This window comes from Cynocephalus volans, chromosome 17 (genome assembly GCF_027409185.1).
Source record: "Cynocephalus volans isolate mCynVol1 chromosome 17, mCynVol1.pri, whole genome shotgun sequence".
In the NCBI taxonomy this organism is placed as follows: Eukaryota; Metazoa; Chordata; class Mammalia; order Dermoptera; family Cynocephalidae; genus Cynocephalus; species Cynocephalus volans.
In genome coordinates, this window is record NC_084476.1 from 42011166 (window position 1) to 42039078 (window position 27913).

General features: G+C 46.7%; 1 protein-coding gene across 4 annotated transcripts; it reads right to left on the bottom strand.

The window, feature by feature from the left end:
* On the bottom strand, window positions 1–27391 carry PHF24 (PHD finger protein 24). Of its 4 annotated transcripts, XM_063082623.1 has the most exons (9): window positions 27285–27391; window positions 15288–15669; window positions 14425–14610; window positions 11265–11343; window positions 10752–10957; window positions 10243–10403; window positions 9841–9933; window positions 8222–8401; window positions 1–68 (listed from the first exon to the last, which is right to left on the bottom strand). In XM_063082623.1, the coding sequence occupies exons 2-9, from the start codon at window positions 15663–15665 to the stop codon at window positions 41–43; spliced, it is 1311 nt and encodes a 436-aa protein (XP_062938693.1). In that variant the 5' UTR covers window positions 15666–15669; window positions 27285–27391; the 3' UTR covers window positions 1–40. The 4 variants fall into 4 exon arrangements, with proteins under 4 accessions (XP_062938693.1, XP_062938692.1, XP_062938694.1 ...); XM_063082622.1 differs by lacking the exon at window positions 1–68 and having other exon boundaries at window positions 5028–8401; XM_063082624.1 differs by lacking the exon at window positions 1–68 and having other exon boundaries at window positions 8318–9517.
* Between the last annotated feature and the right edge of the window lie 522 nt (window positions 27392–27913).

Here is a 27913-nt window from a genome sequence, read left to right on the forward strand (position 1 = left end):
AGGTCTGCATGTTCTTCACTACCTGCCTTCTTTCCAGTACTCACTGTAGGGCTCCCAGGTGTAAAGGGCTATGAGGTGTGGAGGAAGAAAGGGAATGGGTGAGAGGAGGATGGAGAAGAAGCGGGCTTAGGGGGATGAGGAGGGAGGAGAGATGGGGTGAGGGGGACAGGGAGAGGAGGGGGGACAGAGGGAGTAAGGAAGGGAGAGGAAATGAGACGAGGAGGGAATGGGAGGTGGGGTGGGGGCCGAGGAATAGAAGGGAGGGAAGATGGGGTGAGCAGCAAAAGAATGGGACAGAGAGATGGGGTGAGGAGAGATGAGGAAGGGAGGTGAGGTGGGGTGATCAGGGAGTGGAATAGTGTGATATGGAGGTGGCACAGGTGGCATGAGGGGGCCCAGGACCCGTGCTGGCTTCTCAGATCTGGGGGCTCTCACTCCCCCACCTCCGGACTCATGGGGGCCAGGGCTGTGGGTAGCTCTGCTTCTTCCTATTCCAGTTCTGTCTCTTTTGCATCCTCCAGCCCTGCCTGTGCCAAGACAGAGGCAGAGAGTTTAGTCACCAGCCCTTACCTGGCCCCTGCTAATGCTAAAGTGTAGGCTTGACCTTTGAGGGTGCCTTCAGGTGTTGGTGGTGGCACAGACTCTGTTGTCTGCCTGGCTTGCTATGCTACCCTCTGTCCTATTGCCCTGGGCATTAGGTGTGATTACAAGGAAACAGGGTGCACAGTGCGGTGCAGGGTGTGAGAATGTGGGCCCTGGAGTTGGACCGTTAACCTTGTGAGGTTACTTGGCACATTCATGCTCATTTCCTCCTTTTTAAATGGGGACAGACAACAGCAGGTCTTCACAGGGTGGTAGTGAGGGTTAATTAAGGTAAAACATGTAATGTACTCAGCTCTGAGCTGGGCATGTAGTTAATGCTCAAACAAGTTAACCATTACTCTGTGTGTTCACAGATACCAACTGTGTGAGTGCGCCTAAAATGTGTGGGTCTGATCGGGGGTTATGTGTACTGTGTCAGTAATGTGGTTCCTGAGCGAGAGCGTAGCTGTTTACTTACTTTTGTGTGGTACTGTGCCTGATTCTGTTATTGTCTGTGTGTATGTGATTTTGTGTCTGTGTACATGTGTGATTAAATGACTGTGTAGGCATGTATCCACATGACAGAGTGGATGAAATATGTGACACGCTGATGCCATGTCTGCCAGTGTATGCATGCATCTGTGATCTTGTCAGTTCCAAACACCCCCTCTTGCCCTCCCTTCCCATGGAGACGTACGTCATAACCCTAGGTGTCCCTTATTTCCTCACCCTGAGGGAACCGGAACCTGGGGGTGGAGGTGGGGGTGGGTGCCAGTGAGGAGGTGTTTAGATAAGAGCACACGCTCCCTCCCAGACCGTGTATGGGAGGGGAAGCCCCCTATCTTGCACACATACCAAAGGCTCCAGAGGAAGTGTCCCCCCACCAGCCTGTTCTCAGTTCTCTGTCTTGTCACCATGGCAGCAGTTGCCAGGGGCTCCCATGGTTGCTAAGATCAGGGTGTGGGAGGCTGCCAGGTTCTGTTGCCAGTAGAAACAGAGAACTCTGGGTGGGGGGAAAGATTACCCCAACAGCTGCCACCTGTCTGCAGCAACAAGACTGGCCCTTGGGCCTCTCCTCTCCCTAAATTGTACCTGAGATTTGTATGTGGTAGCACTAGAGTGGGGGTGGAGGCTTTAACAGGAAGCTGGAACTAGGATACTGGGATCCACTTTCTGAGGAGAAAGGGGGCTCCTCAGTCTGTCCATTAACATTTTTAAAGTTAGGAGGTCCTTAGAGAACAGTGACTACCTCATTCTGTCCACCATCCCTCATACCTCTCCCCTGGGCAGTATCCCTGATTGAGCTCTCCAGTGACTGGGTGCTTATTATCTGATGATTTCATCTGCTACATTGACCCATTACCTTGGATACAGGCTGACTCCTTCTTGTAGTCAGACTCTTAGCATCTCACCTGATACATGCTTCATGCTGACATTCGAGCCAAGACTTCGGTCCCACCCAGTCTCAGTTTTGGCCTCAGCCTGAGACACCGAACCTGATCCTAGTTGTGGATGAAAAAGTTCCCCAAATCTAGCCTCAGCCTAAGTTTTCCTCCTAGACATGGCTGAGCGCTAATTTTGACACCATATACTTGAACTCATCCTAAGATTTGGCTCTGATGCAATACACTGACTGAGCACTCTCTGGTACTCTCAGGTAGCTCCTGCATGTTCAGAACCTACTACACCGACCATCAAGGTTTAAAGGGGTTTCCTGCTTTGGGGAGAGAGGACAGTACTAGGCATGACCAGCAGAGGGCGTGCAACATCACGTTCTCAAGGCAAACTTCCAAAAAACCTCCTGTGAACTAAAGAAATGAAAGTTCCCGAGTTTTGATGCTAAAACTTTGGGGTCATGTGGGTCCTTAAAGTAATGATCTTCTCCCTCCGACTTAGCAAGACTTATGGCTGGGCATGCAGCAGAAGGTGCTTGACTGTTTACTGCCATCTCAGGTCTCAAAAGGACTTGATATCTGGTAAAGTATCCTGCCCCCAACTCAACAGTTCTGTCACATGCTTATACAGCTTCACTGCCTTCCCCGGTATCCAGTTATCTTGTGGTTCTAGCGAGCAGAAATTTGCGTTTCTGTAGTGTCCACCTTTCATCTTAGCTCTATCTTTGAGACCACATTGACCTCATCAGCCCCATTCTGCCAAACGTCACCATCTGCATCATTCAGGTCTGCTCCTCTCTCGGACTCGTGCCTTCCTTCATGGGTGCCTCCCCTGCCTTGTTCAATTCCAGCTGCTAAGACCACATCCTCCTGAATGTGTTTCAGTTTGTGGTGCCTGGCTCTGATTAGCTTCTTCTAATCAGAGAGTGCTGGTGCAGCGTATGGTATTACAAGCCAGCCTGTCTCCCTCCTTTGACTCTGAACCTCTTTCCACGTAACCTCAAATCTCATCAGTTTGCCTTTTGGCATACCTCATACTGTTCACCCACACCAAGTTAAGACCACAAACTTTTTCTCCCTGAGCTGCTAAATCACCTCTTGCCCATTTGTACCTGTTATGATTTTGAAAAGAGTATTATATTTATTTTTAAAAACAAAGACATTTGAAATTTAAAAAAATTAGCAACACTTTCTGAATTTTAGGGCGATCCTTGGGTTTGGAAATTTCTGAACTTGATGTTTACTTACAGGTGAGACAAAGGAGGACCGAAGGTCCCCAGCTTGCTTAGCTGTGACTTCAGCACTGTGGACAGAGGCCACTGGCGGTACAACAGCTATGCCTGGGACTGTGGGAGGATGGAAGATGATACACTCACAGCCTTCAGATACAGCAGAAACCCTTGCTGCTCACTCCATGCCCTTCAGTGTATAATGCTCTCTCCTCTTACCAGACTCACTGTGTTCTCACTTAACTACCAGCCCAGTGGGCAGGGAGGACAGGGACTGTTTTCTGGATTTTTACAGATGAGGAAACTGAGGTTCAGCAAGGTCAGACTCCAAGCAATCCCTGGAAAGGGTGGAGCAGGAGAGAGAATACTAATTACTCCATGTTTAGCAAATTTAGCGGCCACTGTTTTCCTTTGGGGAATGACTTTCCCTAGGGATAAAAAGTGAGTGCACTTGAGCCAGAGCAGGACAGGTTGGGTGGAGGTTTGTGTGAAACTGAGGCTCCAGCCAGCCCTTGGAGCAAGTGTCAGTTGATGGGAGGAATAGTCCTAGGAGGGTCTAAAGTTCCATCCAGGACTGCTGGACTGAGGGTGGGGAAAACTTGCTTATCATTAAGGTCCACATAGACCCAGCCTTTATGCCTCTTGTTCTGTTCCAATGCTTAGCTTCACTGAGTCTGAAGACAAGAAGGGGCTGGTGGGATGTCATTAAGCTGCTTCAGTCTGATGGACCCCCATAGGGAAACACCAGGGAGGAGAGGTATGGGAGTCCGGTGAAGGAGTGGGGTGAGTTGTGCAGTGGGTGTAAGAAATCTATGACATGGCTATAGGCCTGGTTACCTGTGTCTACTGCTGGGGGTGAAAAGGGGAGGCTCCCTTGAGGTGTACTTTGACAGGCAGTGCAATAAAGTGGCTAAGAACGTGGGGGCTGAAGGTACACCAATTGGTTCCCCCACTGCCTAGCTGGGTGACTGTGTAACCATGAGAAATTTAGCCTCTCTGTTCTTCACTTTTTTCACCTATAATACAAATCTCATAAGATTGTTTTGAAAATTAATTACTTTATGCAGACCACTTAGAACTGCCCACTGCATAGTAAGTGTTCAAAAATGTTAGTAATTATTTGTATTTGGGACCTGCTATGGTTTTGGAGGTAGAGTATCTGCCTCTGACCCACAGCCTAGATACGCCCTCACACCTACAGGTACTGGTCTGTTCTCACCAGGTAAAAGGGATGAATGGGGATTCCACAGTCCTCTAAATGCTTCTCCAGACCTAATTTTTCCCAACCCTATCATATCACATTAAAATAATTTCTAAAGATGGGGAGGAAACTCTCAGATCAGGGAGGGCCCACAAAACCAGGAGAACACAGCCAACTAGTTTCCCTACTTTGTAACTCAGAAGAAACTGAGAAAAATGTCTAAAGCCTGCCCTTGGTGGGTAATGGGGACAATACACAGCAGGCAGGCTCAGAGGCCAATTTACTACCTTTTCCTCAATTTCTTCAAAAGCTCTGGCTCTTTCCTTTAGTGCTCCTGTTTCCCCTTTGTATCTGTGGCGGATAATCTGTATCTGTATGTGTGGTGCCCGTACCCCCACCCATCACTTGATTCTTGGGAGGGTGAGGGGCTAGGAAAGCTGTAGAAGAGAGCCACAGTGCATTGCATTCTTCCTGGAGGCCACAGCTGCCCCTGTTTTATGATAGGAAACCACACAGAAATAGCAGTTTCCCCAAACAGAAACAGGAAGCCAAATTAACATCACAACCTCTTTATTATGATTTCCACTGTGCCCGGCCTCTGGGAGTCAGCTCCTTCTGGAGTGCCTCTGCAGGCTGAGCCACAGGCAGGAGCATGCAGCTGTAGCGATGGGAAGACAGGGCTTGGGGTGTTTCCCTCAGTTTATTGTCAGTAACCTTCCTCAGAAAAGCACATGGGAAGGGCATGAGGGAACAAAGGGCACTGGATCCTCCATTGTTACTCAAGTGCTCTCAGAGCTCCCCTCACAAGCCTGGGTCTGGCTGGGAGACAGATCATAGCCCATCCTCAATGGCTGGAGACTAAGCTTGAAGCCCTCAGTTTCACCATGGACACAGAAAGACCTTAGTACTCATGCATTGCTATTCTCATCTATGGTCATGCCAACCCAGTGCTATACAAACTGCAATGTGATTGGGCTTCTTAGCTACTGGCCCAGACCAGACCTGACCACTTCTCTGTGCTCTGGGGCACTGGGGCACGTGAATCAGAGGGAAAGGGCTTTTCCTTTGTGCTAGTTGGGTCTAACGGAAATTCTGTAACCTGTTCATTTTCTTTTCCATTCAAGGTTGCCAAAAACAGTGGCAGCAAAAAAGCAACAACAGAGAAAATGCCCAGCCCCACCCTACTACAGGGCCGAGCTGTCGAGAACTAGCAAGATACATTAATATCCCTCACTCAAGGAGATCTCTGTTGTCTGGGCTGCAGCCAGGGGCCCAGAGAGGTATCCTGGGCAAGTTCAAACAATGCGGCATGGAGAAAGTAGCAATTTTAGTTCACTGTAAAGGGGCGTGGGGGCGGGTAAGAAGGGACTACAGGTTCTGCTGTTAGGATGTCCTGAAGTTCTGGCATCAGGTTGTTCTGTATTTTAGTGCCAAGTATATATCTTCCTTTACTATGCTGGGTTGAAGAGGACGAGTTTGCAGGACTGCTAGAGCCTGCTACCAGTTCTCAGTTCCGCCTGGAGGTTCCTCTTGGCTCTGGGGTGGACGTGGCTGGCTTGGGGCTCTGCTAGACAGCTTCTGCAGAGCTTCCCTCTTGGTTTTAGGGCTTCCTGGCACCATTCTTACTGAAGCCATGATACCTGCAATGGCTGAGGTTGTGCTTTGGGCTAAGAGGCCTGGGCACAACCCTGGGGATCACTCCCAGGTCAGGTGCCCTCTTCACAGGCAGTTGGATTCTGTGCTTTCCATACTGGTGAGAGGAATTGGGGAGTCCCAAGACCTGGCCACTTAAACAAGACCAAGGTGACATCCCTGTAGGGAGCACCAGGGCCAGAAAAGCTGGGGTCTGCCCTGCCAGCCCCAGTCACTTGGGCTGAGGGCAGAAAGAGGCAATGTACTCATGGCTTTGGCTGTGGCTGTCCTCAAAGGAAGAAGAGCACTTGAGAGTGAGATCAGTACCTAGGGGTGAGGGAGCTGCTCCACTGCTGGGATACCACAGTGGCCACTGCTCATTGTTCTGTTGGGGAAGGCTGGCCTCAGGAGAGGAAGCCAAGGAGCAGATCTGCAGAGGTTACATGGCCATAGCCACTCCCTCAGCTGCCCCTCTGTCCCTGCAGCTCCTCCATGTCATCTAGCTTCCCCTTTAAATCTGAGCATGGGGAAGAGGACTGTTGGGTGAAAAGCACGCATAGGGCGAGTGGTCTTCAGAGGCGCATATAAGTAACCCAAACCTCCCTTTGTTGACAGGTAGTGTGGGGTGGGTGGTGCTTGGGAAAAGCACTGAATTTTTGGCAGTCAAGAAGAGAAGACTGAAACATCTTCTCATACACTTATTAGAGCCAGACACTAATTTTTGTACTTGGCAGAATTTTGGACAGCCGCAGTGATGGAAGGGCTTGAAAAGGAAAGAGAATGGGCCTCACTTGGTTTATAAAAGCTTGAACATCTCTATACATACTGCAGAGGGGTTCCAGGGTTTAGGACACGCAAAGGGAGATTCTGGATGGGGGCTTGGGGCGGGACTTCTGAAACTCTGGACTGGAACCTCCCCTTTGGTAAAAAGCTAGATGTCTATGGAGAGGAAGCCTGCTGTTCCTCTGTGCTTTTCTGCTTCCTAGGACTCTTGTGGACTAGGAAATCTATTCTTTGCTGGAGCACTGTCCCCTGGGCCCCCTGCAGCATGCCCCCACCAAGGAAGCTTGCTTTGCTGGAATAGGGAGAGGAGTGATCCCAAATGAGCCTGCTCCTGTTGTGGAAGAACTCTGGCGCCTACTTTGCCAGGCCTTGGGATACAGCAGGCCCAATCTGGCCCACAGTCTCTCACCACTCACACACAGAGAGCTAGAAGCAGCAGATCCAGAGCGGTAGGCATACCTTGATCTGTGAAGGATCAGGGAACAAGAAAATGTACTTCCAGTCCTTGATTAGGAGGCAGGAGAAAAACCTGTTCAGCTATCAAAGCCCAGAACTTGTCTCTACTCAAAATGCGCTGTGAGATTAAGCAGCCCAAGGCCACTGGCACAGAGGGTGATTCACCAGGAGAGTAAGCAAGAGCCCCTGTGCTTAATTTGCTTTAATCTTCTCAGTGCAAAACCCCAGGCCTGGCTGCTTCAGATGCAGTCCTTGGGCCTGAGTCATGTGCTTACTTTTTTTTTTTTTTTTTTTTTTTGACTAGACTGAGTAATGGCTCCTCCTACTTATCATTCCTGGGAATGAGGCTGAGGAGTATTTATAAAACGCTGTGGGTTTTGAAATGTTCAGGGCCATACATATGAACCCAGATTTGACTCCTGTCTGCTTCATTTTGGCTCTAAATAATCCAACCCCAGCAACTTATCACCTTGCTTTTAGGTCAGGCAGTTCCTACAGGAGGAGACCATACAGGGCTCTTACCAAGCCCCTGGTTGCAGCTCCCCACTTTCCTCTGAGCACTTCAACACTGAGTGTTATGCTCCTTCTTCTATAAGCACCCAACTTAGTACAAGTGTCCTGAGCAATGGAGACATGTTAGGTTCTGCATGACTGAGCTCAAACACATCTTGAATAACTCTTGGTAGTCATACCTGGCAAGAATCTGGACCCCAGGGCCAGGACTGACCCACAACATGCACTGACTTGAGAACTTGAAGAGAATGTAGGAAGGGAGTAGGGCCTTTGAGGCCTGGGTGGTGCCCTTGTGACAGCCTCCACTTGTCCCCAAAGTCTTCCCATGCTAGGCCCAGACCCTAGCCTAGTAGGTAAGGACATGTTGTGAGCAGTGGGCCACGTCTTACTGACAGGGAGAAGGGGAAATCTTCTGTGAGGCTTTACCAGACCTTTTGTTTGAGAGAGCTGAGATGCAAATTCCCCTCTTAAGCCCCAGTCTCCTATCCTCATTGCCAGGATGGCTGAAAGGAGTCTTGCTCAGGGCTTCTGTGGAGCTGCTTTCTTGAGCTGTGGAAGAGACTGGCTCTGTCCTCCACACGATGGCAGACTTTTGTAGGTCTGCAGTTGAGCTGAAGTGGAACAATGGAAAAGCATGAGTCCTTTCCTCTCCTCTTCCATCCAGACCTTGTCTCCTCATTGGTTTCTATGGTAGGTGATTTGAGTGAAGCATCTAACACAGAGAGCTGTGACTCTTGCCAGTGTATTTGTTCTATTTAGGCCCCTTGGGCATTGGGCTGTGAGCTACCATCTGAAAAACAGGGACCAGGAGGGCTCACTCTAGGTTATGACTGTTCTGCTAAAGACTTTTGGACCTAGGTGACTTGGCTGACAGGTGCCTACATTTCTGGGTCTCTGGGAGGGGCTTCTTTCCACTTTTCCAATTAGGATCCGATAGGCTAGTTGCCTTCTCCGTCACCAGGAATTGGAATTTAAATAGATAACAGGCTTAACTGCAGTGGTGGTTTTCAACTACTTTCCCACCCTAACACAGCCAGGGGACGTAGTATACAACTACTAGTAAAGTGGTTCACCACAGAGGGGATTATCAATGAGGCAGAGGGGGACTGTCAGCATTTCCAGGAAGGCATGTGAGTCTGATATGCCCCCTTATTAAGAATCACTTGGCCAGAGACTTATATACTGGAAATCAGAACTGGCCAATAGAAGGCATTCTTTGGGCATTAGAGACCCCCTCACCTACACCAGGGGCTTCACAAAGGGACTTTGGTCCTTTTTCTACCAAAAAGAACCAGGCTTCTGCAGGTGCGCGTGAGTGTGTGTGTGCATGTGTGTGCATGTATGCATATATACATCTGGTGGCAGGTCCAGTCTATGATGTGAGGGCAGGGGGATCCAGGAGTGTATGCTGCCCCAGCTCCCAGGGCATCTCCCCGTGGCAGTGCACTTACTACTGCCACTGTTAGGAGGGGGACCAATGATTTCATAGCCATAAAGCTTAGTGACAAATTAAGATTCTGGAAAAGCCCCATCCCCATGAGTCTCAGAGCCAGAGGTTGGTGAGGGAAAGGGAGAAAGGAAAGGAGGGAGAGGATGCCACTGTCCCCAAACTGAGCTTCTTTGCTTCATGCTATCCTGGGGGTTTCAGGTGAATGGCTGCACTGTTGGGGCGAGCAGCCAAGATGTAGATGACATTCTCTTGCAGGAAGGTGGGCCAGTCCACAAATCTGGAGTAGAAGCAAAGAACAGGTTTGTGAGGCTGGCTGCGGTACCTGAAGGCTCATCAGACCTGATTCCAGTGGCAGCCTGGCTTGGCTAGGAAAAACTCAGGGAAGCCTTGGCTCATGCCTGACATGGTTGCCAAGCCAACAGACAAGCTGGGTGGCCCTGAGGATATGGCAACATTTTAAAACGTGCATTCTTGAAACCTGGTTTCTGGGTTGGGTACTTGCTGTTTTGGGGTGGCAGTGTATGGTAATGCCCTCTTTTACTTGTGTGTGTGTGTTGGGGGTGGGGGATACAGACAGCCAGCTGAAGAGGTCCCTCTCACCTGGACTCTTGCTCTGTGGGCAGCAGGGCCTTGTCCTGACTCTTGCTGCTCCCACTGGCTGGGCTGCTGTCTATGGGACCCACATGGCTGATGCTGTTGAGTACAAGGACATGTGGTTAGGAATTGGATAGTGAAAGGCCTGGCGGTTTGCAAATGCTGGTGAACCCATGGCTCTTGATGTGCATGTCCAGGCTTTTATGACATGGGGCAACATGGAGTTGGGAGTGGCGGCTGCCCCATACTCTGGACAACAGGAATCACCATCCTCTGCCTAATGCACGGGAGGATACTCTCCTGACTATTGGCAGGAGAAGCAAGGAGAAACCTCCCACACCAAGGGCCACTGGCATGGAAAAAGGAGGAGAGGAGGCTGAGTGGGACAGGGCCTGGCAAGGAGCGGACCTGATACTACAGGAAGGAACCTCTGCAAGGCCTTTGCAGAACCAAGAGTGCTGGGCACGGCGGCACTCTGTCTCGCTGATGGTGTTCCCACTGCCCCGTGCCAGAAAGGTGGCTCGGGCTCGTTCCCGTTCCTTGACTGTCAGAAGCCTCAACAGAGAGTTCTGGGGAAGAAGAAACAAGTTAAGATCTTGGAGCTGAAAATATTTTGTAAACTGTCCAGCTATAGAGAATCCTACCTCCATTATCATCTTTGCCACCTCCCTTAGAAGTTACCCAGAGACTTTCTGGTAGAACCAACATTTTCAGTGTGGTGCAGTGCAAATCCATTTTCTTTGGGCATTTTCCCCAGCCTGGGCACTAGATCACCTGTCACTGGATGAAACCTGAGCCCGTTCCTAATACTGGCCCCTGCTCAGACAGTATCCAGTGCTTCCCCCAACGTGCCCTGCATGCTTCCCAGGCCTTGGTCACCCACTATCCCATGGACATTCACCCCAGCTGACCCTCACCTGGGGACGCAATTGCTGCAGAAGTAGGAGGGACTCATGGGACAAGAAGTCAGGCCACTCTATGTGGCCTCGATGTTCAGGGTCCAGAGCTGCAAACTGGCGGGCTGCCTGCTCCTCCTGCTCCTCGCTCAGGGCCCTGTCACTGTCCCCCCGCTTTGCTGCTTGGTGGCGGTAGCGCAGAAAGTCCTCCAGCGTCAGGGAGCAATCTGTGGGAGGCACCCCATGCTGGCCATGCTGACCCTTCCTCAGCCTTGGGGCACCTCCACTCACCTCCAGGGCACCCTCAGTGCCCCCGTGTTCACAGTGCTTGTTGAGTCTTTGCCTCCCATAGCCAGGGTAACTCAGGCTGTGACAGGGGGTGGGGGCCTCTGCTAGCCAACAACTCGGGAGTAAGAACTCACTTACCCCCTACCTCCCAAATCCCAAAATACTCCTTTCACGGTTCATCCTAGAAAGTATGAAGGAGAAATCTGCCCAGCCCATCTCCATCCTGGCAGCACTGTCCAGCCTTACCAGGGATGACTTTACACTGCTGAAAGGTCTCTGTGAGGCTGTACATTTCCTCCTCAGTAAGGAGCAAGTTGAGGTTGTCCTGAAAAAAAAGGAAGAGCTGAATCAGTTGCCATACAGGCCAGTAAGAAAGGCAGGCCAAGGATCAATAGGAACAGAAATAGTATTTCAACTAAAAGGCAATTCTCAGACCATCTAATCCCAACGTCTCATTCATCATCAAGATTGAAGACCCCCAAAAGGGAAAGGACTTGCTCAGAGTTGCCTTAACTTTGGGGCAGGATCTTCCCTAGAATTCAGATATACTTACTCCAGCCTTGAGTCCATTTTACTGGAAAAGTGGGTTTCAAATTATCCTCTGAGCTAACCCAGGGACTTTTTGGAATTGCCTTAGGAAACTGCTGCAGGGGAGAAGGGGGCTAGTGGGTGGGTAGGGTTGTGAGTCCCTACCTCCATCAACAGAGCAGTTCCATCTTTATCCACTTTATGTATTTGGCTTCTGTGTTAGGCTGTGCTCAAAGAGTACTCTAGTTTAAAAAAAAAGTTTAATTCTAGCTCTGTTCCTAGTGGGTTACCACTTTAAACAACTACAGAATGGTTCTGAAAGAGATGTCATCATACAAGATTCCCAACACCAAATGAGTTTTTCATGATGCCATGGAAGTTTTAGTTCTAAATGAGTAGTGATATCTTATTTTGTTAACATTAGAGATTCTTTCTAGTAGGTTAATTTTTTCCCTAAAATACCAGCAAAGAATGGGTGCAGATATTTCATGAGTATTCATTTGTGAATTTCATAAAGAAATCAAACCATTCTTTCACTAAATACCTACTGAGCATCTAGTATATGCTGGGCACCATAATGGTGTGTAATATTGTGACATGTTCAGTGTGGCTGAAGTGTACAGTACATATGAGTGTGTGTGGAGGAGGGTAGAGAGGAATGATTTAAGATAAGAGAGGAGAGGTAGGCAGAAGCCTAACTGTGAAGCACCGCAAACGTCCTTTATTGAGCCCCTCAAATTAGGCCTTTATTTTGAAGGCAAAAAAACTGAAGGGTTTTTATGTGGAAAGTGCCATGGTCAGATCTCTGAATGCCGTGTGGAAAATGGATTAGAGGGGCAAAGTCTGGAGGCATGGAGAGCAGTTAGGTGCTTGTTGTAATAGTACAGGTAAGAAAAGATAAGTGGCTAAACTAAGACATGAGAATGGACAAGGAGAGAGATGGGAGAGATACTAGAGGTAGCATCAACAGGACCTGTTCACTTACTGGATGTGAGGGACGAGGGAGAGAAATGAGCTGGGATTGGTAACCAGGGGGATGGTATTACTATTCACAGAGATACGGAATGGAAGAAGAACAGGTTTTGGGAGAAGTATGAGTCCATTTTGGGGCATGTTGAGAGTGAAGTACCTGTGAGACATTAAGAGGAATAAGTTCAAGACACAGGAAATTTAAGTCTGGACACACATATATGAGAATCATCAGTGTTTAGATGGGGCCTGTAGGATGAAGTCACCCAAAGAGAGAGCATATAGTGAGAAAGGAAGAGTGTTAACAACAGAACCCTGAGAAACACCAGCACTTAGGACTGAGACAAGAAACGAAGGGAACTGAGAAAGAATGGTCAGAGAAGAAGGCTGGAGGGGAATTAGTAGAGAAAGGCACAATGTGGGAGGTAATGTGAACAGTGGTTACACAAGTGTGGTGGGATTTTTATTGCTTTTTAATATTCTTTAGTCTCCATATCTTGTGTAATAATTCTCATAAAAAATACTCAGACCCTAAAAAATGAGGGAGGAATGAGGAAGTGCTAAATACTTCAGAGAGGTCAAGTAAGAGAGGCCTGAGAAAAGGTCACTGGACTTGACAATTGGGAGGTAAATGGTGACCTTAGGAAGAGTCAATTCAGCAGGACAATAGAAACAGAAGTTCGAATATAGGTAGTTGAGGAGCCACAAGGAGATGATGAAGTTCTTTTAAGAAGCCTGGCTATGAAGAGAAGGGAAGGAGATGGAGGAGCTCAGAAGAAGTCCTTGTGAAAGGCCAGGTGGAGAATGGAGGTGTCGGTGGTAGGACTATGACAAAAGAAAGCCAGGAAGCGGGCAGCGTATTCCTGGTGGTTAGGAGAGAGACACCTTCAACCCAGTCCCACATCAGCAGAGTTGCTGTAAATGAAAAGGCTGGCATCTGGAGGGGTGGAGGTCATGTGTACAGCAGAGTCTGCTGTGGCATGCTCCAGGGGGAAAGGTCTTTAAGTGGCTGAAATCACCGTTGTGTACTTCATTTTATGGAAAAGCCACAGAGAAAGAGTTATCTGGTAGAAAGTAGTACATCTCTGATTTCTTCTAGGCAGTAGGAAGAAAAGTGGGATCAGCAGATTCTCCTTGCTTTGAAATCAGTGAATAATAAAGATATCTGTAGGAAAATAGATCAATAAGGCAAGACTTGAACTCTATTCAGGTGTGGTAAGAAATGGATATAAAATTGACTTTCATGGAAACCTTATATCTGTCCTTCATTAAAAGTTGGAAGGCATTTATATATAATTTGCAATGTTCTGAATCAATAGAGCTTTGCTATTTAATTCCCAGAATGACCACTTCAGAGATGAACAATAAATTCTTCTAAGAGTCTGGTAGTAGGCTAAGTGAGGATTTCAGGACTAAGAAGTTTTCCTGTGATAGAATCTATCCCTATTGGAAGCAAGCAGGTTTTTCAGACGAGTAGAATGAATGACAACTATAGACTAGTCCAAGCAGAATTGCTTTTGTGTAATTAGGCCTCCTCATTCTATCCTGTCAATCCTCCATGTCAGTGGTTCTCAACTGGGGGTGATTTTGCTCCCTCCAGGACACATTTGGTAATGTCTGGAGACGTTTTTGGTTGTTACAACTCAGGTGTATGCTACTGGTATCTAGTAGAGGCCAGGGATGCTGCTAAACATCCTACAATGCACCCAGCCCCCATACAAAGAATTATCCAGCCCCAAATGTCAATACTGCTGAGGTTGAGAAACCCCATCCTAGCTCTAGGACCTTTGTGTGTACTATCAGAAAACTCTTTAGGTCACTGCCTAGAAACAAGTGTTCTTGGGCCTCCAGGCAAATTGCCAAGTCCTGTGCTATACAGCAGCCCACTGTCCCTGTAGTCCAGGCTCACACAGTAGTGGCAGCTCCAGCCTGTTTCTGTGTGGGCCATCTTAGTCACCGCTGCTGCACTGTCTCCTTGGATGTAGCCCATGCGGTGCAGGCAGCCATCATGGAAAACCCTGGTGCAGACCCTGCATGGGAAGAGGCTCTCAGCTGTCCAGACCTCACAGACATCACACATCTCATCGTTGACAACCTGGGGAAAGATGGCAGAAGTGAACACAACGTGTAAGGATGTGTAAGCACAAACAGAAAGATCCTATAGCCACTAAGCACAGAGCTACCTGAGTGGGGCTGAGTCCCTAGAGCAGCCCAGAGGAACGGCTCCAACTGAAGCCAGTGTTAAGGCAATAGAACTTTCTTTCTGGAGGACAAGAACCTAGGAGGCTCTTCCAGCTGCTCAGGCCTTTGTGACCATGTTTCTGAACAGGGATGCTATTGGTATTTTTGGAAAGAACAATCTGTTGTGAAAGATTGTCCCAGGATATTTAGCATCCCTGGTTTTCTTGGCACCAAACACCAGTAGCAACCCCCAGTCATTGTTACCTCCCCAAACTCCCCCATCCCAAATTTCCACATGGCTCATACAGGGGGTAGTATTATCTGTGGTTGAAAAACCATGGGTGGGAGCCTTGGCAGAAGACCTGCCATGCCGTCATTGCTTATCACCCCCTGCCCCAAGTCTTTCACGAAGACTAATCCAGGATGCAACTAACATTTTTATACTTGTAGAAGAAATTCAAAGATTGTTCTGGACTCAGCTCCATCTTTGTGTTTTTCAGTCTCATCTCAATCATACTCAGGCCTCCTTGTCCTGCTCCCTGAACCTCAGGAGGGCTAGACGTGAGGATCCTGCCCTAACCGGAAACTTACAGGCTCTCTGGGATCCAAGCAGATATCTGGAGACTTGTCATCATCCAGCTTCCGGGTGGGGCGGATGAAGGCCGGGGGTGTGAAATGACTGGTTCTATCAAACTCCTCAGGCTCCACTCCACGCCCATCTCGGAGCCGCTCCCAGGCTGCACGGTTGACACTGCTCTCTTCCTGCACCACTGGGGTGCCTGCCTCTGCTTCTTTCTCCTCCTGTACCTCCTGGACAGAGCCCTCTACAGTGCCACGGCGGGACCCTGGTAGCTCACCCGTGCGTCGGATGGAAGGCCTGTCCCGCAGCCCATCCTTGAAGGCAGACACAGCCAGACTCACCTTCTGCACCTGCTCCACTGTCTGCCGCTTGGACATCAACACTCCCATGGTTCTGTGGACAAAAAGCAGAGGGGCACAGACTTAGCCAATGGCTGAGCATGTTGGGCCAATTGGTTTCAGTCCTTCACCTAAGTGGCAATTAGTGGAAACTATTAAATAGTTTCTCTGTCTTCCAAAACTCAGTAGCATGGTGGGTAGAGAGAGAACATGTTAAGAAGTTAGAAGACCTTGGTTCTACATCTCACTGGTCCTGTAACTTTGGTTTTCCTATCTATGGAATGAGGGATATCTGCCCAGCCCACTTCACAGGCCTGCCGTAAGGATAACGTCCAGGGGTCCCAGGCCTCTGACACTTGGAAATAGTCAGAGACTTCAGAGCCCAAGTTTCTCCTTTATCTCATAAGGAGACTCAAGGCTGCAGCAACACATTTCAGCACTTGTGATTGAAGAAAAGCTCCTCCAATAAGTGCTGTGCACAATCCGTTCAGGGATACTCCTCATCAAATGCCTACCTCATCAATGCCTACCTCATCAATGCCTACCTCATCAGTGCCTACCTCATCAGTGCCTACCTCATCAGTGCCTACCTCATCAGTGCCTACCTCATCAGTGCCTACCTCATCAGTGCCTACCTCATCAATGCCTACTTCATCAATGCCTACCTCATCAATGCCTACCTCATCAATGCCTACCTCATCAAAAGCCAGAGTGAATGAAGTCCTATTTTTAGAGGACTCCTGAATTACTAGTCAGGAAACTCTTCCACCCCTACCCATGTGGTTAAGGCCACACACACTCCTTTGCCCCCTCTAATTAGTAGCTATGCCTCCTTGTGAGTGTTTATCTATCACAGACAGCTGGCCTATTATAAGCTCTAAGGTACTTCTCACATGTCACTCCACATTTTCTGCTTTGATTTTCTGAACTGTTCAAGAAAGATCCATGTCCTTTACAGGTTAAAAAGTAACATTATCTCTGCCCTTCTCTGCAGGACCCGAGTACAACATTGGAAAGAGAGGGCATGACATGGCACATTGCAAAGCTTGTTTGCTATTTCCTAGCTTGAGGAGCCTTAGTGGAAGTCAGCCAGGGAATGCTTGTTCTAAGTAAAGTAGAGCAGAGAGTCCATTTTAGCCTCAATCCATTCTAAGTAAGGCTTATTGAACAGCACTATATGCAAGGCACTATTTACTTATCATAGGAAATAGAAGATAGTAGAACAGAGTCTCACCATTGAAGCTGATTAATATCAGGGTTCAAAGAAGTCAGACAAAGTACTGAGAGTACCTAAATGAAGGTGAGACCACACTACTGGGGGTCAAAGTGGACCTTGAAGGACGGGTAGGAAGTTATCCTCAGTTTGTTTGGGGGAAAAGGTGACAGTGGGTAGGAAGATAGGTAGGGCAAATTATAAGGCTACTATAATAATCCAGGCAAGAGATAGAGGATTTAAACTGAAATGAGGACAGCAGGAATGATACTGACTGAGTGTATTTATTACTGTGAAAACAGAATAGGAAATTTAGGGATGAATTGATAACTGATTGGGTGAAGGATAAAGGGAGAGAAGGCAGTTTTAAATTGAGTAACTAGAAGAATTACAGAGTTACAGAAATTGGGAAATTAAGAGAGAGGGAAAATTAAATGGGATTTTGTACATGTTAAATTAAAGACATCCCTGGGACATTTCTGTTATCCCCTGCCTAAAACTTTTCAATGGCTTCCTACAGCTTTCAGGTTAAAGTCACCCAAATCAGTCTCTTCACCATGGCCTATGAGTCCCTGCACAGTCTAGCCGCCCTTCTTTACCCTGTGCTCCAACCACACTGTCCTTCTTTCAGTCTTTATTTGCCACGCTCCCTCTATTTTTGAAAACTTTGAACATTCCTTCCCACCTGATTAGTGCCTATTTGTCTATCAGAGCTCAGCTCAAGTAATACTTCCTTGGGGAAGTCACTGCTGACTCCAGTCCGGGTCAGTGTGCTCACATCACTATGCTCTTCTGCTTTGGAATACTTATCTTCATCATTATGTATTCAATAGGATGATTATCTGATCAATGCCAATTTCTTCCATTAGATTGCTTTACCCTAATACCTATCTCCATGGCCTGGCAATGTGTCTGGAACAGAACAGATGCTTAAGAAACATTTTCTGATTAATTAATTGTGGATAATTCTTGATACATATAACATCTGATGACAACCACATCTTTTTTCCAGAATCACTGCTCAGATGTGCCACAGTGGTACAAATTCCTACCCTGCCTCGGTGCTAGCCCTGCCATCTATTGTTACCAAGGAAACCCATATTCTTGAATTTATAAACTGAATGATAAAAAAGGAAAGACCCACCCCCCATTTGTAAGTTTGTTTGTAAAATTGAAGTATATGACTAAGGAATATTTACTTTGAATAAGCAACTGTCTTACATGGTGGTGGCAAAGGAGATTTATTGAGGAAAGATTTATTGAGCAAACTCAGGAAATCATTTAAGGTATTCATGCCTCTGTGGACAATTAATAACAAACAGTGATTAGAAGCAAAATCTTTTAATCCCAAAATAAGAAATGAATTTAAAATACTATAATTAAAAACCTATTTTTTTCCTCAATTGGAAACAAATATTGGACAATAGGGGAACGGTAAAATTATGGTACCATGGAAAACTAAAGAACATGAAAAACACCGAGGTAGAAGTATATTTGTTGATGTGGAAAGATGTTTAAAATATGTGAACATACTAATGAAAAAAATCAAGTTACAAAAATGTTCATATTATAATCTAATTTTTGTATGAAAGAATGTATATGTATATTTTTCATCTTTTTGCTCATCTGTATTTTCTAATTTTCCTACACTGCACATTAATTATATAATAAAAAAAATCCTACAGTTGGCAACATAGTGACTTGTTTTAGTTTTGGATCTGCTATTCTGGATCCAGAACATGTTGCTTTATTGCTCTGGGCTTCAGTTCTCTACCTGTTAATGAGTGTGTTTGGAACATATAGTCCTAAGCATTTAGAATAAGCATGCTATTTTTCATATTCTTTTAAAAGTCCATGTATCCTAATGAAGGCATCCAGCCAGGGCTGGGGTGGGGAGGAGAGTGTGTGTATGTTAAAATTTTTGCTGAGGCTTTGGACCTAGGGGGTTCTTGAAGAGGTTGGGCCTGGAGTCTGCAGACACTGCCCAGATGCCTCATGAGCAACAGCTGTGCTCTGTGATTAGGTGGGAAGGCAAGTCCCAACGTACAGTGAGAAGCACAGAGAATGCAAACTGACATACAACCCTTCACTGCATATTTTTACTCTGAGCAATTACATTTTCCAGAACCACTAGGTTTTCCTCAGAAATCTTAAGTGGTTTTTTTTCAAAGGTTTTGACTGTGACTCAGAGTAAGAAATATATTTTATGTGGTGACCCTGTACATGCATATGTTTATAGATCTGTAACTGAACCCAAAGTTTTGTGGAATAATCCTACTTTTACTACATGTGATGCTCCCTGATATTTTCTATCCTATTTCATTAAAAGAACCCTGATAGTGGCTCTCTAAAACAATTTCATGACCTACTAATGAATTTGAATCTGCAATTTGAAAAACCCAGCCTTAGGATCATTAAAAAAAATTATTTTATTAAATAGCTATATTTTTTTCTTTTGATTTAAAGACAGTCACCTCTAAAAGATGAGGGTATAAGAAAAGTTCTGCCCTTGACTGGTGTGGTGCAAGATGAACAGTTTACTCAACCTTGTCTTGGGAGTCTGTGTGGTTGGAAGGTCTAGCAGAGATGGACAGCTACTAATATACCTTTGACTAAAGAAAACCTACTCTATACAAGAGACTGATCCTCTGGTCTATGGGCATATGTAAAAGAATATTTATTGGGGCATTTTTTACAGTGATAGAAAGTTGAAACAATCTTAATAGGGAAATTACTGAATAACTTGTAATATAGTCATGCTATTAAAAAAAAGAAAAAAAATTGATTTAATTGTTAAACACAAAGACCACAACAATGATTCTCAAATGGTGAATTGGATACATTTGGGGGCAGGTGGGGGGTGGTATATATCAGGAACTCCAGAAGGAGGGGAGAAATGAGTGGGTTGAAATAGCATATCAATTATAATATATATTTATATTTGGAAAGCAAATATTAAAAGCCATCAATTTGTGATACAGACTACAAAACAGCAGAGCTTGACAGTATCCTCTTACTTCCTGGCAATATACAGAAGGTACTACCTCTCCAAATAGTTGGGAGCAGCCTCCTTCCAGAAGTTATATCAGAAGTCTTAGGGAACAGTCATAAAAGGGTACTTTAAGAAGTTCATAGAAAGACTTGTATTATCTTTTGATTCTATTTTTCCACAGACTTTTTGAAGTACCCTTATAAGACTTTTATGTTTATCAGAAAGAAGGCCTGGGTTGAAAAAAAAGGTTGAGAAACACTTATTTGGAGAACTGGAATAAACATACTAAATTCACTTATTCATTGGAGGAAAATCAATTGTATGCATTTGGTTCTTATTAGCTTTTTCATACTATGTAATAAGTGTTGTTGAACAAAGGCCGGCTGATTAGGAGAGTTACTCTATAAGTGAACTGACTCATTAACAGTCTATTAGCAAACTAACCACAGACGCCACCTGACACACTGTAGTCCTGCTACAACCCTGCAACCCATTATTCACTGTAAAAATATCAAGAATAGTTATTAAGCTATATCAATTGTTAATGATGTCATTGCAATGGTTTTGGAAGTTTATCCTTAAAGGAATCTCTACAATGACTGAAGCTGACATCCACTAGCAAAACAGACACTTTCTAGTACTGACCTCAGGCTCCTGGAACACTGCTTCTCCTTTTACCTGACATAGTTCAACTTTCTAGACCACTTTATGCCTGTAAGGGCAGAAAATGTAGAGCAGCACCATTAAAAGGAAACCATCAAAATCCAAACAAGACCCCAAGACATTCCGAATTGACATGTCTTTGATTGACAGTAAACTGTGAGGACAATAGAATTAAGCTTTAAGAGTGAGGCTAAAACCATTAATGCTTAATGGAGAGGATCAAATCTGTATACAAAAGACACCTTGATTAAAAGTGAGTGTGCTGAAATATCCATGATGTGCACTTGAAGGATTTGAGAAATTAACAAAATCAGCTCAAATTTCTAGAGAAACAAGTGATAGTGATTAGTGACAGTTAAAAAACAAATGTCTGATGAGAAAAACCTGGCCTCTCAAAGATCCTACAAATTATACCTAATGATTACTTCTTTGGCTGGTGGGTGGAACTGGGGTTTTCTACCTCCCTAACAAGGATGAAAAAAGGATAAAAAGATGATGTCCCAAGAATGATGTGACTGTCAGAGAATTTGTGGTATCTAGGGAAGACTTGGAAAAAACCTCAGGGGACAGGAGCAGGCCAAGAGTGGAATAGGTAGACTAGGGCCATTTGACTATATGAATCAGAGAAAATGAAAACAGCGACAACCATAAACTGTCTCGGGTAAGAGAAGGCTGTCTAGATGTGTTTGTCAGGCAGTAAACTATGTGGGCAGCTTGGAATGTGTGTGTGCAAGATACACCCATTCTCTGCTGAGCACCTGCTTATAATGCAGTGGGATTATTTATAAGGGCAAAGTGGTGGGAGTAAGAGGAGGAGGGGTTGCTCCACAGCAGGGCTGATAGAGAAATAAAGGAGAAGGAAGCCAGAGAACTTCTCTTCCCAAGCACTCTCTATGAAGATTCATAGCTGTGGAGAGCCTGAGAAGCAACCCTCCAAATAGGCAGGAGTTTCCTTATTTGACATGTTAAATATAAAGTATGTTTACTTGCTTTAATCCGACTCTTAGTATGAAAACGGCAGCTGTTTAAAAGGTTCAGAAGAAACTAAAAGTGATTGCCAGGAGGTTAATGAGGGCTTCCCTCTGCAGGAACAAGGCAAAGAAACTCTGAGGGAGGGAAAAAGGCGATAACAACCAGAAAGTGGGTTGAGGAGGTGAAAAAAGGAATCTCAGTTTTTTACTGAGAGAAAGAGGGAGAAAGTTCTAGACGGTTCTCACTGCCTTCCCCAGAGCATGTGTTCTATAAATCTTTGTTGAATAAATGTTGCACAGATGACTGGGCAACATAAAAAGTTTATTTAAGATCACGGTGTCAGTAACCTTTCTCTTCAACACAGTTGGCCAGAGAGACTGACCAGACCAAATCTTCAGAACTCCATTCTAGTAACTCTGCAGTCACCAGCTCATCACATCTACTCTACTTCCCCCAAGGTGGAGCCTGAATGGTGAGTCAGGGCTCGCAGGGAGGAGAACAGGTAACCATACAGTAACTATGGGTGATTTCTCTAACTTCAGAGGAGAGCTACGAAATTTTGGAATTTAGCTAGTTTCCACAACAACAATAAGAAAAGAGAGACCAACATTACCAAAGTCAATAGTCCCATGCATTTATATGGCCTGGCTCACAGGAGGGCAGCTGCCCTAAGGACACAAGTAAGAAGCTTAAAATGCATCTCCTTTGTCCTGGGTTTGACCTAGAGAAATTTAGCATCAGCAACATCTGCATATACAGGTGAAAAATTTCAAGGTGGTCAACAATTGGCTCCTGGAAGCACGTGCCTGAAGGATTGACTACCTGAAAGCTTTAGGGAAAGCCACATACCTAACATAGAAGGTGACTAGCCAGCCACAAGGGTATGGAGAACTAATGGATCCAGGGTCTGTAAAAAAACGAAGAATGACCAGCATAGACCCTGAGCTCACTGTGTACATAAGCATCAACCCTGAGAATTTTAAACAAAAACTATCAAAAAAAAGTCCCCTTACCCTTTACTGGTCTTTGAAGAAATCCCAGCCCCAAGTGGTCTGACTGTTCTCCAGTGGACTGGCTGTTGCTTTAGGCATCCAGTGCCTCATTATGGTGCTCTGGGAGCCTCTTCCTACTCAGTCATTCTGTTGCCTGGCAGTAGCCTACAGACTATTTTTAGTTTTCATGTTAGCAGACCCCTTCAGGGACTGGTACCTCCCTCTCTCCCTCCATTCAACCCTCTTTATCCAGGAAGACATAGTCACCCCAACTGCACAAGGCTTTTCTGGGGTTTCCGAGGAGCAGAAGGGTTAAAGACAGTAAAACTGTCTTCCTGGCCTCAGCTCAAGATTATGAGACTTGAGGGAGGTCCCACTGCTGTTTAATATTTACTGAAAGCTCACAAAGCTCTAATATACATGAGAACAAAATTATGGCATGATCTTTAGCCTCTGGGGGCCTGAGCTGAGTCTTCATTAAAAGCTACAGTGCTGACTTCCCACAGAAGCAGAGCAACAGCTAAGAGCAACAGCCCATCAGTGATGGGCTGGTGTGATTGCACTTAGCAAGCAGAACTTTTAAGAAAGATGGGGAGGCACTCCCTGTTCTCTTCTCTGGGCCCCTGAAGCACAGATTCAGTTTTCATTTAGTGCGGTTATTATACCTTAATTGTCACCATTTCCTTGTTTTTTGATTCTACAAACATTTGCTGAGTGTAGCCTACTCTGTGTCAGGCAAAAATCAGGCACTTAACTGTTGGCAGAATGAACAAATGGAACCTTCCTCAGCCTGTGAGAGTACAGTGAGTATGTGCAAGTGTAGGGGGTAAAAGTGTAGGATTGAAAAAAAAAGGTGTTGCTTGAGCTAAATTTGAATATGAGTGGGAGTTACCCCAGTGGATAAGAAAAAAAAAAAAAAAAAAAAAGGCATTCCAGGAAGAGGTAAAAGCACATGCCAAGGCATGGAGCTATATGGGGACTCCATCATGACTTAGATGGTATGAAGCCAGCCTGGGTGCTGGATAGAAATAGGTGAGGAAAACTGCCTTCACGTAAGAATTAGCACCAGCTCAAACAACTAGTCTGAGATAGAATGCTTAAAATATTTGTTTAGAAGGGAATATGTATTTGAATTTCAGGGAGGGAAAAAAAAAATCCCCAGAGAATTGGATAATTGGATATTCTGAGGCCAGGAAGAAGGGTAGCCCTGATAAGTACCAGCGCTGACCAATGAGTACATTGCTTGGCCTTAGGACCCAACAGGAAATTCTTCTCCACAACCTAAGAGCTGGTAAATGGTGACTGTCGTGAATCATTGGGGCTTTCCCTCTGGGAGACTCATAAGCCTCAAAAAATAAACAAACAAACAAAAAAAAGAGAGTGAGCCAGTTAGCCCACGTAATGCTGTTTTAATGAGAAAACCCCAGTAAGATAAAACACTTCTCAAAATCAAGTAGAGATCATATGTGTACAGGGCTTTGTAAACTGTAACAGAGCTACCTAAATATAAGGTTATGTCATTATTATCACAGGAAGGCAAAAGTGTGGCCAGTTCACTCAAAGCATATGGGGCAAAAGTAATTTTGGCAGAGCAATGCCAGTGGGGCTAGAATGTGGCTGCCAGAGGAGATGCAGAACAACAGTGAGTTTCAATGATGCCTGGGAAAAGGCATACTGATTCCTGCAGATATTCTGTAATTTCCCCTTATTTTTCCTACTCTTTATAGTAAATGATTAGAGAAATGCAGGCTGACTCTATGTGAACTCCTTCAAGGGCAAGGAACTCTAATATTTATCTAGCATAGAGCCTGGCAAGTAAGTAGCACTTAGTAAATGCATGTGGGTCTCTGAGGAGATTGCTGGAAAGGGGGAGAAGGGGAGAATGGAGAGGAATATTATAATAGGAAAAATAATCATGTCTCTGGCTGGACAATGATGGACTTGGTTTCTTGGTCCAAAGCTGGTAAGCAATTCCTGTCAGAACTTGGTCATTAAGATTGAGGGGTAGAGTGGATGATATTCTCATCAGAAATGCATCAATTGATTTGGGAAATGAAGATAGCAGAACCAAGCAGCGCTGCTGGAGAGAAGCATTTGGGATTGAAAGATAATAGACTGTGTAACAAAAAAAAAAAGAGAAGCTATTTGCATAAATATAATCCTCTTAGGAAAAGGTGTAGTGGAGAAAAATGCAAAGAATGTGGGAAATGGGCTGGGGAAGGTCTTACTATCCATGTTTGATGAAAAGGAAGCACTGTCAAAAATATGGCAAATGTTGGAAGGAGAAAACCATAAGAATGTGGTCAGAGAATATGTGGAAGATCAGAGGTTGAGAAATCCAGACACATGTGCATACACTCAAATGAAACTGGGCAAGCCATTCTCTGTTTTCCTTTGGAGAGAGCAATTTTGAGAAGGTTAAGGCCACCTGGTGACATCCTTCACAAACATTCTGGAATGATTTGATTTTTAGACTCATGTTCTGATTAGGGGAGAGTTAGACAGTATTCTTAAGATTTTTGAAATCATAATGTTTACCCAAAGGTGGACATTGAGGAGGTGGTGTCCAGGGTTTAAGATCTGGGGAGCACCTAGATCCACCTAGCGATTTTTCCAGGGTCATGAATGGGTGTGACACCAAGAGCCCTCAGTGAAAAGACCAGTTAAGGAACAAAACCCCAACAACAAATCTCTGAATCGGAGCAAAGATCATATATGCAGGCTTGGTCCTTCCGATTTTGTTTTTTAAAAATATACCCGTTTATTTTGGTCTGTTAAGCTGACGAGAGAATACTGAACTAAAAGGGGCTTATAAACAACTTTATAATCGGGAGGTGCTAATCACTATAAACCTTTGTCAGTACCATACCCATCCTTCAGGCAGCCATTGAGTTAAAAAAAAAAAAATTAACTGGTAAACTAGGTTTTTCTATTTTCTTACTAGCTTGGTCTCTTTTCTCACTATGTAATCCCAGAAGCCCAAGGAAGCTACTTCTATTAAAGGAGGATGTCACTAGGTTTGGCTGTGTGGAAGAAGGGAAGAATAGGGAGCCAGAAACTCTTCCAGAATGGCTCTATGATGAATCCCATTGCTTAGCCCTCTCACCACTCCATTTTTGGACAGAAACCAGTGTCTATCCTTGGACCCAGAGTTAAACCCTTGGGATCCAGCTGGAATGAAAACGGCGGGGGTGGGGGTGTAGAGACCAGGGGGGCATCACTATGTCAGGCACAGACCCTTGGCACTTGACAGACAATGGACTCCCAATAAGCCTTCTTTGGCTCAGCACCTTTCTTCTCCTCCTCATGCAGAGGCACTGTTGGGCAAAAGTGTCCTAAGTAGTATCTGTGAACTAGTGTTCACTGTTGCATGTGGTCAGAGGGCTACAAGGACAGTGTGGATCATGTTTTCTAAAAGTGATCCTGTCTCTCCTTCCTCTCTCCCAAGGATTCTGCAACAGGGAGGGTAGCCTTGGAACACTCCATCCTCTGAAGTCCTGTCAAAGACCACACCCAGAGGCCTCTCCCAGACCCAATCAGGTCCAGAGCCACCTCAAGACATCATTACAGTCAATGAAGGAAGCCACATCCTGAAATTTGGGGATTCAGTGAAAATCAGTTACTGCCGCAGTCTCACCTCCAGTGAAACTGTCCCAATCCACTTGTTTAACCATGACATTTACTGAGCATATACTATTGTAAACCTTTATGCTTGGCATCTTAATTAACTTATTAGCAAACCATTGATTTTTTCTTCTTCCTCTCCTTGATATTTTTTCCCAAATAAAATAAGAAAAACAGATTTCATAATTCCAAGCTTCATGATCTTGGGTAAATTGCTAAACCTCTCTGAGCCTCAAGTACCTAATACTTAAAAGGGGATAATTTCACAAGGCTATTGTATTGTATTATGTATGTTTAAACATCATATAATAGTGCCTAATATAGTGCCAGGCACATTGGTGCTCAATAATCCTATATATCATTTATGTCTTCTTTCAAAGGACTTTCCCCCTAGGACCTGCCAGAGCCAGTCATTCCACCTTACCTCACAGCTTCTTTCTGGGTGGTCAAGCCCAGGGCCCCAAGTTTCCTACCTTTGCTTCAGAGGCCTCACTGGTCCTCCCCTCCCTGGAGCCCTGAGCTCTTACAGCACTTCCTGCATCCATTAAAGTCCAGCTTGGAGCCAACTGGGCTGCCATGGAGAAGAGAAAATTCTTGTGGAGGAGAGGGGGTATGTACAGAGACTGCAGCCTTGCAGGGCCCCCACCTCTCTACCATGTTGAGGGGAGACAAGTGGGGTCACATTGAGCCCTACAGGGAGGTCAAGGCCAAAGTCCTTAGAGCTATGGGAAGTCACTCATGGATCCCATGGCAGGATCCCCTCTCCTCAGTCAGAGGTTCCTTCCGGGCAGTTCTAGGGCACAGTCTAAGGTCCTCCTTTATCTAGGGGTCCTCTGTGGGGTCCATCCCCACCACAGGCTCCCGAAGCTCCTCTATGTTCACAAATGGCCTTCCATTGAGCCATCTCCCAAGACCATCCTTGAGCTCGCTCCCTGGGGTGGTCCCCTACACACTGGGGCTCCCCTTGACAGCAAATGCAGTGAGAGCTCTGGGAGTCTCCATTCACACCGGGGGGGCCTTCCATGGCTGCGGCGCCCCACACGCCTCAGGGCCACTCCCAAGGGGTAGAGGCAGCAGTCACTCGGGGTTCATCCACTTACACAGGGGCCACGTTGGGGACGGCGCCCACATAAGCACCTCAGAGTCCCTGGAGGACAGTCCGCGGCCCGCAGACCGCCCCTTAGGGTGACGGCCCGGCCCCCGCCCCCGCTTACCGGGACCGTCGGGTGCGGGAGCGGGTCCGAGCTGGCGGACTCGACACCGTGGGCCCCGCGCTGCCCGCCGGCGTGCAGGGCCGAGCGCCGGGAGCAGGCGGCGCGGGCGGAGCGGCGGGCTGAGGCGGCGGCGGCAGCGGCGGCGCGCGCGGCCCGAGCACCCCCTCCCGCCCCGCGCGGCTGCGGCGCGTGCGCCCGCGCGAGGCGCCCTCGGCCGGCAGGTGGGCGCGCGCCCCGCCCCGCGCTCCTGCGCCTCGAGGCGCGGCCCGAGCGGCTCAGTCGCGGACCGGCGCGCGGGTTTGGGGCGCGGTAGGAGCGCCGGAGGGCGGCGGCCGGCTCTGACGAGTGGTCGGCCTGGGTGCCGGTGGGCGCCCCCCGCGAGCGCCCGGCAGTGCGGCGCGGGGACTGCGCCAGCCCGGCTGCCCGTGGCAAGGTCAGTGCCCGCCCGGAGGAGGCGACCCGGGAGGGGGTGCCGTGGGGGCTGCAGCCGCTCACCACTCCGGCCTGCGCCCGGGCGAAGGCGGGGTCCGGCTGGATGGTGCCACCAGCAGGTGCCTGGGGTAGAGAGAATGGGTCATCTAGCGGGCCTTACAAATTGACCACCCAGATCTGCGGGCTCAAGACCCTGG

Bases quoted from the DNA above. Each gene is read 5' to 3' on its own strand.
- PHF24 (XM_063082622.1), bottom strand. From the start codon at position 15,665: ATGGGAGTGTTGATGTCCAAGCGGCAGACAGTGGAGCAGGTGCAGAAG. The intron at 9,934-10,242 runs GTCCGCTCCTTG...TGTACTCAACAG, and splicing joins GTTCCTTCCTGTAGTATCAG to CATCAGCCATGTGGGTCCCA. The intron at 8,402-9,840 runs GTGAGAGGGACC...GTTCCACTTCAG, and splicing joins CCCACAGAGCAAGAGTCCAG to CTCAACTGCAGACCTACAAA.